This window comes from Podarcis melisellensis (assembly GCF_964234715.1).
Source record: "Podarcis melisellensis genome assembly, chromosome: 10".
NCBI lineage: Eukaryota > Metazoa > Chordata > Lepidosauria > Squamata > Lacertidae > Podarcis > Podarcis melisellensis.
The window spans coordinates 40,753,165-40,765,987 of NC_138542.1; the positions used below are offsets into that span (position 1 = coordinate 40,753,165).

General features: G+C 44.5%; 1 protein-coding gene across 1 annotated transcript in view; it reads right to left on the reverse strand.

The window, feature by feature from the left end:
- Positions 1-2,921, reverse strand: part of TMCC3 (transmembrane and coiled-coil domain family 3) — a 99,343-nt gene extending 96,422 nt beyond the window's left edge. Inside the window, exon 1 of the mRNA XM_081926643.1 lies at positions 2,727-2,921. Coding sequence (XP_081782769.1) covers positions 2,727-2,873 — 147 coding nt within the window. The 5' untranslated portion in view covers positions 2,874-2,921. The remainder of the gene's footprint in view (positions 1-2,726) is intronic.
- Positions 2,922-12,823: the final 9,902 nt, after the last annotated feature.

Sequence of the window (12,823 nt, forward strand, 5' to 3'; positions counted from 1 at the left end):
ACAGGTTTAGTTGTATATCGCTTTAACCATTTGAAGCAGCACAGTGGATTTTTTTCCCCAAACAGAAGTTGCAAAATGGAGCCCACAGTCCTGTAGGTAAGCAAGTGCAGTTGCCACGAATAAAAAGTGTAATGGTGGCATTCAGTCATTTACGGCTCCAAGCTGTGCGTGGGATTGATTACAACAAACATTGTGAACTAGGAGGTCCATAATAAAAGCAGCATGCACAAATCTACATTGCAATGCTATACAATATTACTTAAGATTCTTTTTAAAAACACCTTCAGGTGATGCTGCCATTCAACTTCTAATTCAGAATCCTCTTCCATAAACCTGAACTCCTCTTAGGTTCCCCCACATTTTTTACTTCATCTTTTACTAGCAGGACCTAGTGTTTATCAATTTTCCACCCAATACTGACTCCTGGCATCCTGGTGACACACTCATGGCACACTAGTGGATCTCATCCCATGATTCAGGATATTTTTCCTTAGATGGTTTTAAGGAAACTGCTGGGCGTGCATATTAGATCAGAGGCTTTTAAGTTTGGACTGAGCAGGCTTGGACTAAATAACCTCCCAGTAAGAGTGGCCAAGGGTAGCTCCGACCTACACGCTTTCAATAGTGATGTAGAAGAGGGAATTTCAGTCCCAGCTTTTACATCTGACTATCCTGCCTACCAGGTCCCATGACATTCTCTAGTTCTGTGAATCACTGCACTTATTAGATTCACATCTGAGTGCTCTTTAACTAGACACAACTGAGAATGATTGTACACAACTGGAAGACAAAGGAGGTTGGCGCAATACTGGTCACAGTGATTGCATCAGAGTCATGATGGGAATAATAGGGAACTACATTGACCTTAATAGGTTTCCACACACCTGGGCAATAGCTGTGCTAAGAATCATACCCAAGCATGTGAACTCCTTGCAGGGAGTTGCCAACTGTTCCCAGAAGAGTTTACAATTACTAGGACTGCCAGGTGTCATTTGAGACATTTTCTTACCTCAAGACATCCAAGCATCACAGGTCCTATATTTGTTGAATTTTTCAGCTCTGCGGGGCATACTGCTTCAGGGCACACCTCAAAACTCACCTGTAGAGTAGTGTTTTTTCTTTTATATGCAAAATGCTTCTCTGGACACCCTTAACATCATCATTTTGCTACAAGTTTAATATTGGAGAACTATTTTTGAATGAGTTGGTTTATCACCCCTTCTAATAGCGAACTCAGTTGCTGAGTGCAGGCAGGATTGTACTGGGGCAACTGGAAAACAAACAGTCAGTATCAGCATGCTTGGGCAAAACCTAAGGTCTACGGAAGTACAAAAAATACTTAAGGGAAGTAAAAAGCAAATGCAAAACAATTTTAAAAAACCAACCACATACCCTGATGCTGAGTGACCAGAAAGTGCTCAGTGTCTGCTGAGGAGGGGAAAACCCAGAAAACCAAAGGAGGTGGAATGGAGTCTGCTGGAGGAAGTGAGGGTGGCTGCTCACTGGCACCCTAAATAAACCCTGCTACAAATGGAGCACAGCAAGTCCTATTTGAATATTACAAATGAGAAAAATCAGGTACAAGGTCTGGAAGTCCCACTTAATGAGTCACAGCAGGAGCTGGCCAAAAAGTACTTCCTCCACTTCCCTATAGGGTATGAACTGCTTCTGCACAACATTCACGGGCTGCATCCTCTGGTCCACACAACTGTCCATGCCCACGCCTGAAACAGGCCAAATGAGCCACGCACATCCCACAACCCAGGATACTCTTCTCAAGCAGTGGTATGCACAGGTGGGCAGGGCTCCAGGTCCACTCCATATATGGGCAGCTGGGCATATTTGGATGTGCTGGAGGTGCGTCCATGAGAGCAACACATGCCACACTCCAGCAGACTAGAAACAAAAACGACACCTTGCACGTCAGTGGGAACCTTGCCCATTGATCTTCCTGAGATTTTGTTTCGCGCCCTGAGCAAAAACACAGCCAGCATCCAAAATGAGGGGAAGCAGTCAGGTTAGATGGCTCCGAAACAAGACCTTTCGCTGACTGCCTTACCAACAGTCCCCTCACGATAGGAAAGGCACATACAGTATTTGAAGATAAACATCTGCCTAGGGAAAGGTACCACTTGAGGCCGAATTACTGGAAAGCCCCCCCCCCCCAATCCTCACTGTGAGGAACTGGGAGAGATTTTGGGGAAACTGCGCACTCTAACGGCCAGATCCCGCAAAAACGCCTATGAGAGCCGAGCAGCTCCGTCTCTGGGGGTAATAAATGGTAAAAGGGCGCCGGGTCTCTCTGTCACACAGACACAGCTTTCGTACGACCCACAGAGCCGCTCGCAAGGTTTGGGACACACTGAAATAAAAAGGCACCACTAGCCGGCAAGACACCGGAGAGGCGACGCAAAAGCCCCCTCTGCAATGTACCCTCTCCGGTGTTTCCTCCCTGTCAGGAACGTGTGGCAACCTCCCCATTTTATTTGCCTTGGGGGAACCGCACGGAGCAGGTGGTGGCCCTCCTTTCCTTCCCTGGGTCTCAACCAAACGAGGCTCCCATATGTCGCTGCCCCGAAGCGCGCCAATTCCGAACGCGAAGCCTCGCCGGCGCCGAGAGGGAGGGAGAGAGGGAGAGAGAGGCGCAGCTGCTGCTGCCCGGGATTCCTCTCAGCCTGGGCGACCTTCGCGGCTGTGGAGAGAGGAGCGCCGCATCCATGGCTTACCTTCCTCAGCATGCTGGGCAAGCAGCGGCTGGGGCTCCTGGCTCCGGCCGGCTCTTCCTCGCCTTCTTCCTCCCGCTCCCCCCTCGGCCATTCAGCGGCGCCTTTCTTGCTGGGCGATTTCGCCAGCCCGAGGAGCGCACATTTCATGCCCGCCGAGGCAGCGGCTCCGATCCCGGAGCCTTCGCCCGCACATGCGTGTGGCAGCATGCACAGGGTCGCTCCCCCGAGAGCCAGGGCTGCCTCGGCTGCTGCGAGCCCAGCGCCGGCTCCTTTGGTTGGAGCGGGGCGGCGGGGCGCTCGCAAAGCAGCCTCCGGCTCGAGCACGCGGCGCAGCGGCAAGCCACCAGGCGGCAGGGGCAGCAGCTGCTGCTGCTGTTGCTTCTTGCCGGTCTCAGCAAAGCCGAGGAGGGAAGCGGGCGGGGGGGGGGCTACCTCGCGCTCCCGCTCCCTCCGCCTGCCCTGAGCCTCAGCGCGCGAGCTCTTCCGCGCGCTCGGAAAGGCGCACTCGGAGGTGCCCAAAGGACGCTCGCTCGCGCGCGCTCCGACGCCGCCGACTGAGGGGGCTGGAGTGCCCAGGCGCTGCAGGGGCGAGCCGCTTTACAGAACGCGAGGCAGGGGAGGTCCTTAGCTGTGGGGACCACTCAGGGCTCACACGCTCATACACCCCCCAAAAGAAACCAGTTATCCAGTCATTTCTAATAGGGTCAGACGGAGCAGCGTGTGAAGCTCCCTCGTAGCGAGGCAGATAAACCTGGCTAGCCCAGAGTGGGCTTCTTGCCCCCCCCCCCTTTCCCAGTCCTGCTCTGCTGTTTGACGTCCTTTGGCTGGAGCATTAAATGCACGGCTTGGGGCCCTCCTACCGAGCTTTGCCCCCTCCCCTCATTGGCGTCTTAAAAAAAAAAGTGCACCCCCCCCCCAAGGAAAGCTCCTGCAAGCGTGCAATGACACATCTGACACATTCTGGTCACGCTCTGTGAGCTTTTTTTGCAAACTGGAGCGTCGCTTTGGTCGTTAGCAGGGCAAAATAAATGTTGGCCTCGGTGCAGCGGAAGCTAGGCCTTATTTATGTTATTGCATTTATATCCCACCTTTTGCTCCAAAAAAAACCTCAAGGGGAAGTACAGGGCTCTCCTCCTCGTTTAATCCCAACAACCCCGTGGGGTAGGTCAAGATGAGCAGCAGTAACTGGCCTCAGGTCACCCAATGAGCTGGGGAGGGGGGCGAGACTTGAACCCTGGTCTCCCAGGTCCTGATCTGACACTCTAACCACAACACCGCGTATGTTGAAGGACTGCGTAGAGAGCACTAGATGTAGAAAGTGGCAGTAGTTCTTGGGCTGGCATGGAAATGAGGCTGGTCATCACTGCATCCTTCCTCACCTCCTCCCCACTTTTTTCCCCTTTAAAAAACTCATTGGAGCAGCTGTACATGTGAGTAGTTACATAACCATTTTGTTAAGTTTTCCTTAAAACTTGTATTAGCCATTTCTACAACAAAATTGTGCCTTTCCCCAAGTAAATGTGTTTGGTTAGCATCAGGGCAGCAGAAGCAAACTCCTTTTTATTCCTGTAGTGGCACTCCTGACGGTACTACAATTTAAGTGAATTTAAACTGAAATGGGCACATGCTCAGAGTGTTCCAACACCACTCCTCATTCATGCCTGGTAAACAAACCTGTGCGTCCTCCTACTTCAGGAGTGTAGGAGCAGTTGTAAGGGCATGGAATAGCAGTGATAGAGAATGGTGTGCGAATGTATGTAGAAAGAAACTGCAGTACTGTACAAAAGCAAAATTTGCATTTGTTGCTCCGCCCACTTTTTTGCCTCCAACTCCACCCACCACTGATACATGGCCCTTAGAATGTTCCCTACCCAGTTTCAGTTGCCTCTTGTTACTGGATCTCTATGCTGTTGCAGTAATCACTTAGCTTTTATTTTCAGTTTTTATGTGTTGGTAACCAGCCTGGGTGGTGCTGGAGGAGACTCTTGAGAGTCCCATGGACTGCAAGAAGATCAAACCTATCAATTCTTAAGGAAATCAGCCCTGAGTGCTCACTGGAAGGACAGATCCTGAAGCTGAGACTCCAATACTTTGGCCACCTCATGAGAAGAGAAGACTCCCTGGAAAAGACCCTGATGTTGGGAAAGAAGGAGGGCACAAGGAGAAGGGGACGAAAGAGGACGAGATGGCTGGACAGTGTTCTCGAAGCTACCAGCATGAGTTTGACCAAACTGCAGGAGGCAGTGGAAGACAGGAGTGCCTGGCGTGCTCTGGTCCATGGGGTCATGAAGAGTCAGACACAACTAAACAACTAAACAACAACATCAACTAGCCTGGGATCACCTCAGATGTGACGAAGGGTGTTTTATAAATGCAGCACGTAACTAACTAAATACATCAGGTTTGAGGTCAATGGTTTATTTTTATATGATCATTTATTTCCTGTTCCTAAGAGAAATCAAATGCGTTGTAATTACAGCTATATGCGCTTAAGGGTACATTATGCTATAAATCTACACTTATACTGACAATGTCATTTTATTTTTCTAGTAGAACCACTGTCACCCCGTCCTCTCCCCTAACACCCAACATTGTGTGATGTCAGTACATATTGTGATGTCATCACCTTGCTTTATTTTCTGAATTGATCTGATTGGAGCAAAGGGGCCTTGTTGCCATGACAATGTTGTTATATTGACGCTCGCAGGAAGGAGAGTGGTTTGAAGTGTGTGGATTGCCCTTATATTTCTGTACTTTTAAAAGCCACATGAAGCTTGGCTGGAGACAACATCATAAGAAATATCTCCGTGCTCAAGGCACTTACGGAGAAAATATATTGAGTTTTATTCACATTTATTTATGGAAAGTCAATATGCCAAAAATAGATGCACTCTTACAGTGTGATAATAGAGTGTTCAAGTGTTGTAATGTTCGATGGGGCTTATTATCAGGTAAGTGTGACATGTTTGCAGCCTTAATATACTAAAATACCTTGGTGATTAAAGGTAGAAATATATAAAATTAACATAAAGTTTAATGTTCTAAGGTGAAATGAATCATGAAATTCTAGAAATTAAGAAGGTATGACACTAACAGGGATTTTGGTTTTTCCACATTTCATTAGGTATAGCATATTTTTTAAAGCACCAACACAGTTTTATTCACAGTTTGCACCTGGGAGGTAGGGAGACACCCAATGTCAACAAGTAGAGAGTTATCCACATACTTTGGTCACCAGCTCCAATTTGTGGGACACTCTTCCTGCAGAGATTCAGCAGGCATCCTCACTTTTGACTTTTAGGCATCTCTTGAAGACATTTTTTATGCCAACAAGTCTATGCAGTTAAATGATTAACATCATTTAACTATCCTAGTCAATATATATATATATATATATATTTTTCTGGCATCTGGAAAAGAGAGGCAGAGAAAACTGAACTCCCCCAGGGTACTGGAAGAGAAGACTGAGCAGACTGGGTCCACCCAGCAAGTGACATAAACCAATCGATATTCAGGAATGTGAAAAGCCTGCAAGGGAAACATATGGGAATGTGTTTTGCTGTGTATGCTAATGAAGGGTACATTTGCACTAAGCACTCTTAATGAATGACAAGACAGAATCAGGAAGGAGATAGCGGCTACTAGACACCACCCCACAGATTAGTCTTAATCACAATCAAGAAAACCCTCAAAACATTCGCAGGACACAGAGCTGATGGATAACTGGTAAAGCAGAATGGCAGACAGGCATTCTAAAGGGTGGTAGAAGGGGTGCATTGAGACATTTGTGATGAAGGAAGTGAATGTATTCAATCCACTTCTTCTACCCCAGTTCACAGTACTTGCCTGTCTTCATCCAGATGAACAGCATGAAAAGGGAGTGGGTGGGTTCTAGATGATTGTTGTCAATGCTACAGACCAGAAAAACATATATGCCTAAAGCTGACTACAAAACGGGGTTTGGGGCACACCATTACAATGGATAGCAGAATTCAAAGCTGGAAAATTTAAAACATTATGACCAATACAGTCTCACATTCCAGAAGAGTAGTCCTTTTGGTCTGATGCAGAAATGAAAGAAGTTTTGACCTTCAGTCAAAACTAGCAAACCAGCATACTCATTTGTGGGCCAGAGCTCCCTTTGTCAGGTGACAGGAGGATTGGCAAATATGTGTTTTACAAAACTGGAAAAAAAAAAGAAAGAGGGTGTTGTTTTAAAGAAAAGTGAGGCCAGTGCAAGAGACACTGCTACAAAGAGCATGAATGAAAATGAGATACAGGGTGGATCTACACACAGGGGGAAAACACACTATAAATGTGTCAGAAATTAAATCGTTATAACAAAAGGAAAAAAATCCTATGGAAAATCGCTTAGAATTTTTTTTTGCTCTCTGGTGCCATCTGGCATTGCATGTTTATAATGCATTCAAAGCACTGTTTCTTGACTAATGTAGCTAAGTCCACAGTCACATCATTAGAAGATCCAATCAGGATCAGTGGGTGCGACCCACCTCTAACAGCTACCTAGTGCCCGTTTGCAAAGCAAGATGAATGGAGAATCACTTTCTGTTGTGAGCTACCCCCTTCCTCCCTTCCCAACTCTACTGAGCCCAAGTGCCATACTGTCAAAATTGCAAATGAATTCCAGTTTGGCGCCTTTGTGTGGAAATCTCCCTTTTAAACCTTATTGTGGAAACATAGCAATTTTTACATCTGTTACTGTTACAGAATATCTAGGCCAGTGGTGACTAACCTGTCTTGCAGGCATGGCTGGACTCCAATCCCATCAGCCCCAGCCAACATCACCAAAGGTCAGGAATGATGGGAGTTTTAATTCAATAACATCTGGAGGGCCACGGAGACACCGCAACCCTGATCTACGTAAATTGAAATGCTCCCCAACTGGTTAATCACAGCTTTCTCAGCAGATTTTATGTATGCTTTTCTTCTCCTTCTCCTCCTTCTTCGTTGTCAATAGATAAGGTGAAGAGTACTTACCAGTATAAAAGTTTAGCCATAAAGCTGCTAATGAAATTGAAGAAAAAGGTGGGACGTGATTTGGTGTTTTATACATTTTTCTCGCTCAAGTTCATTGTCTGAAAGGGAACAAGGAAATTGCTGTAGCATAGCAACTGTGATGTTAGCAAGCAGTGCAGTGGCATCGTTAGCTGCGATGCTGTTCTTTGTATCTCCAGGCTTTCGTACGGATGACAACACAACATTTGCCTGCAGTTTCCAATCACAGAAGCTTAAACAGAAAATTAAACGGGGCTTATTCACATCAGGGGCTATGTACGCAAGCATAGCTCCTTCCTTCACTATCTCAAATCATTACAATAGCACACATATCAAATTAGTATTTAATGAATTAGTTTCATATTTGTCTGAAGATGGATCTGTGACGATTTTGAGCCAACTACGTAACAGAAAATTGCTCCGTAGGAAGTGTCGGATATTGTTTTACTCGGCTGCCTTAGTGATTGAAGCCACAGCCTGCAAAGCCTTTAGCTAGAACTTTCCTTAAGCCAGTTTGGTAGAGCTGAGCAACTGTGAGTTATCTTTGACAGTGTGTGTATCTATTTTTAGGGAGCGGGGCAAAACCTCCCCTTTTACCTGGGTTTTTGGCCCTTAATTTAAACAGTGTTTAAGTATTTATGACCTCTTTTAGAGGGGCAAAGTCTAAAAGACCTGGTTTTTATTTGCATAGATGTCTGTGTTTGTTTTTAGTTTTTATTTATTTATGGTGTTTAATGTAATTTGTTTAAGTATTTTTATTGCACCTGTAAGTTACATTGACTCATTTCCATGAGAAAAGTGACTAATAAATATTTATTAATAATAATATGTATGTGTGTGTGTGTGTGTATGTAAGTAAGCAAGCTTAAGTATACACTTTTAAAATACTGTTTATATTTATATGGCCTGTGTAAATTCATTATACTGAGAGATGTAAGGGCAGCTTAGAGCATCTTTCTGCAACCTGGTGCCTCCTAGATCTTAGGGACTGCAGTTCTCCTCAGCCCCAGGCAGCATGCCCAGCCATTAGGGATGAAGGAAGCTGTAATCTAATACATCAGAAAGTTATCAGGTTTAGGAAAGCAGGCTTCTACAGAAATTGGGTTACCAACTGAAGGAGAAATTCAAGTGGTTTATTCTCCCTCTCCGTCCCCGGTTGCAAAAAAAAGCCCAGGTCAGGTTAATTTATTCTGCAGAACAAGCTGTTAAATGCAGAACTAGAAACTTTCATGTCATAGAGCAGTGGTTCTCAAAGAGTGTGGCAGGAGAGGATGGCAAGTGTGGCGAGAAGATTCAAGGACAGTCAAATAAATGTTTAAACATTTCATTGTAGTATAGTATAGATGCTCTTATACATTGTTTTATACTTTTTGGATGCCCCATGGTAATATCACAAAGACCAACAATGAAATGTTCTACATTATAAATCAAGCACTGCCAGGAGTTGTTTCTTTTTGTTTTCCAATGTATTATCAATTTTAGAGTCTATGCTGGCGGTAGCCAGCATGGCACTCTGTAGATACAGTTGGCCTCCAGTTCCCATCAGTTCCCATCAGCCCAAGCTATCATGGCTAATGGTCATCAAGGGCACCAGATTGACTAACATGGTCTATGAAATGCCCAAGATGATATCTGGAACCCTGTGTATTAACTCATTCAGAAGAAGACCCTCTCATCCCTGTGGTACATCTGAGGACTATAGGTTTCCTCCTTCTCCCAAACATTAAAAGAGCCTGCTGGATCAGGTAAAACTGATGTCTGTGGGAAACCCTGAAGACAGGGCCTGAGAGCAACAGTTCTCTCTCCACACCTGCGATTTGCAGCAACTTGTATTCACAGACATGCTGCCTTCATTAACAGATTGGTTAATAGGTCTACTTTTACCTTGAAAACTTTGCAAAGTGTGTTAATAGCTTCCATTTGATTTCCATGCACAAAACTATCTAAGTTCAAATCAGCTGGGAAGTTACAACCAGATAGAAAATATGACAGCAATACAAACCAATCATATTGCACATTCCAGGGACATTTAGAAATTTCACCAATGGGGAAAAAAGAAGATACACAAAGATGAGGGATGGAATACAGGGATTCACTACAAAGCTTGGAATCAAAGAAATAGTAAAAGGTCTTTTGGCAGTAAAATTGTATAGCAACTGTTGCCATACAATGTGCAAGTCACACCAGTAACTAATTAGACCATACTGCTATATTTATGGAAGCTATAGAAGAAGCCATTGTAATACAGTGAAGCACTTGTTAGATTGATCCAACAGTACTAAATAAAAATGAATTCTCTACTAAACTTTGGTTAAAAACACACCCCAAAGCAAATATATGTAGAATAGCAAACAATAGCATGCAGAAATTAAAGATAATCCCCTTTCTCTATTTCAGATGGTGAAATGTGAAGATACAAGGTGTGGACACCAACTCCCTTCAGCCAATGGTCAGGAATGATGGGGACATTGACCAGCAACCCCTGTTTCAGCAGGACAAGTGGCAGGCAAGGGAGGATGGGTTAAATTCTGGAACCCATCCTTACTCAAAGTAAGGATGGCCTGGCTTGCAGGCAGTGGCAGAGGAAGAGGAGTGCGGGGGAGCACACTGCCCCCGGCAGCGTGATCCTGGTGGGGTGCCATCGCGGCTGCCCCACCCACCTGCGCTGGGTGTCATGTCCCCGCAGTGTGCCACGCCCCCAGGACACACACCACGCCCCTGGGATGTGCGCCAGCCCCGCCCCCACCTGCTCTCCGCCCCCTGGTGCCGGAGCATGAAGCTCCGACACTGCTTGCAAGTCACAGGTCACTAACAGCACTGAAGCTGCCTTTGGCACTAGAGGAAGTGATTACACTGGGCTGTTGCTTAACCATATTGCTGGAATCGGAGACAACCAGGACCAGGACAACTGCAACTGTTAACAGGTTGATTTCATACAAAGCTAGGGCACCTCAATGAATCCGTAGGTTTCGTGCATAGGATTGGGCCTCACTGAAATTTGTGGAAAGTTTAATGGATTCCAGGCAGTTTAAGAGATGTTGATTCTAGGCTCCGCAGCTATACCTATGGAGTCCAGTATGCTATACCAATCACACCCTTGGCTAAGAAGATCCAGCGTTTGCCAAACTCAACACGTCTGGGGAGAACACAGCAACAGAAGGAAGGCAATTTGCAAGTTTCCTTTCCATATATCATTTCCCCTAGTTCTTGACAAATTCCTTAAATGATAACCAGGAAGGGAAAGTGTGCAGAAATCTTTAAGAATAGCCATTGTATTGAAAAAAAATGTTGAAATATACATTTTTTAAGAAACCAGAGGCCTTTCTTCTTGGAATAATAGGTCTGGAATTGCCCAAGAAAGATGTTAGATTGTTTTCGTATGCCACAACTGCTGCTAGGATTTTGTTAGCCAAGAATTGGGAAACACAAGAAGTGCCAACAGTGGAGGAATGGCAGATGAAGATGATGGACTTTTGGGACATAGCCGACCTGACCGGAAAAGTCCACGACCAGGAGGAGGAGTACCAGGAAGAATGGATGAAATTTAAAGAACATTTAGCTAAATATGCTAAGATAATTTAAATAGAAATACTTGCAAATATCAGATTGGCTTAGGATTTAAATATGTGATTTTATATAATAATATTTAAAGCTTATATGAAAAGCAAGAAAGAAGTTAATTGACTAAGTAAATTTTATGAGAAATTAGTTTTGGAAAACTGTTACAATGATCTACATTGAAACTCAGCCAGGGGGATTTGAAGAAGTCACCTAACAATGTTAATAATAGTGGAATAATTACAGTTAGGATTTATGTGTGTTTGTTTGTTTATAAATATGGAAAATCAATAAAAAAAATTTGAAGAAGAAAAAAGAATAGCAGCCATTGTGCCCCTTTGTTTTTAGAACACAATCTAGCTATGAGCATGTGATTAACTAATGCAGAACTGATCTTAAGGCATGTACAACCGCTTCCCCACATATACCTTTCAGTCTACCTTCCCCCTTCTATCAGATGCTCTCTGTCATTTACTGCTAGCACCGTACATGAGGTCAGGAGGACAGCTGGCTGACAGAGTAGTGAATCTCAGTGACAACAAAATGCCACTGATACAGCCCTACTATTTTGTTTTGCAAAATGGAGAACTTGCTTCCTTCTAGGCTTGACTGCATAGGAGGACACCCAAATGAGTGGTATTAAAACTATATTTAATCTGAGCTGATGTACTCATGTTCAGATAAATCATGTGGTTAGGTTTTGCTGTCTCTGCCTTTCAGTTTACTCACCTTTACACTGAGCTTGTACCGCTTGGATTATCCTTTTTATTTTCTAGAACATGTTTTCAACCTTTTCAGACCTGGGACCCACTTTTAGCCCCAAAATGCATTTGGGGCGACACCTCATTCTTTTTTTTATGTATTTGCAGAATGGTAATGCTGCTGTTGATATACTTTAGGTCAGCTTTCAACTCAGTAATGGGTCCCAACCAACCATTTGTAGACCAATGTTCTAGGAACCAAACTATCCCCGAATCCATTCATTGCCTTTGTCTGGAAACTCAATTGAACAAACAGTGATCTACAGAATATGACAGCTGAATATGACAGCATATGACAGCTAAAATTCCATGTGGTAGAGCCTTCATTTGTCTGAAGGTAATCATCCTTAAAATTCAACGAGTCAAAAAGAAATTAAGCATCATTAACTCAAAATAGATGGTGCTTTCCTTGTGCCCTACTTAGCTGCAGCTAGCTAGATGATGATTCAGTATTCCTTTAACCAAGGTCTAATTCATTCGCTCCATATATTTATGACACGATTGCTCACCAGGCTGAGCATACTATAGTGAACACCTTTGCATTTTGAGAGTCAGTAGGAGCCACTGGTGCTGTGATGACTATGAATTTGAAAGAACAAAACACAGCTCACAGTGCAATCCTAACTATAGCTACTCAGGATTCAGGTAGGTAGCTATGTTGGTCTGATACAGTCGAATTAAAAAATAGTCCAGTAGCACCTTAGAGACCAACTAAGTTAGTTCTGGGTATAAGATTTTGTGGGCATGAACACTTCTTCAGAT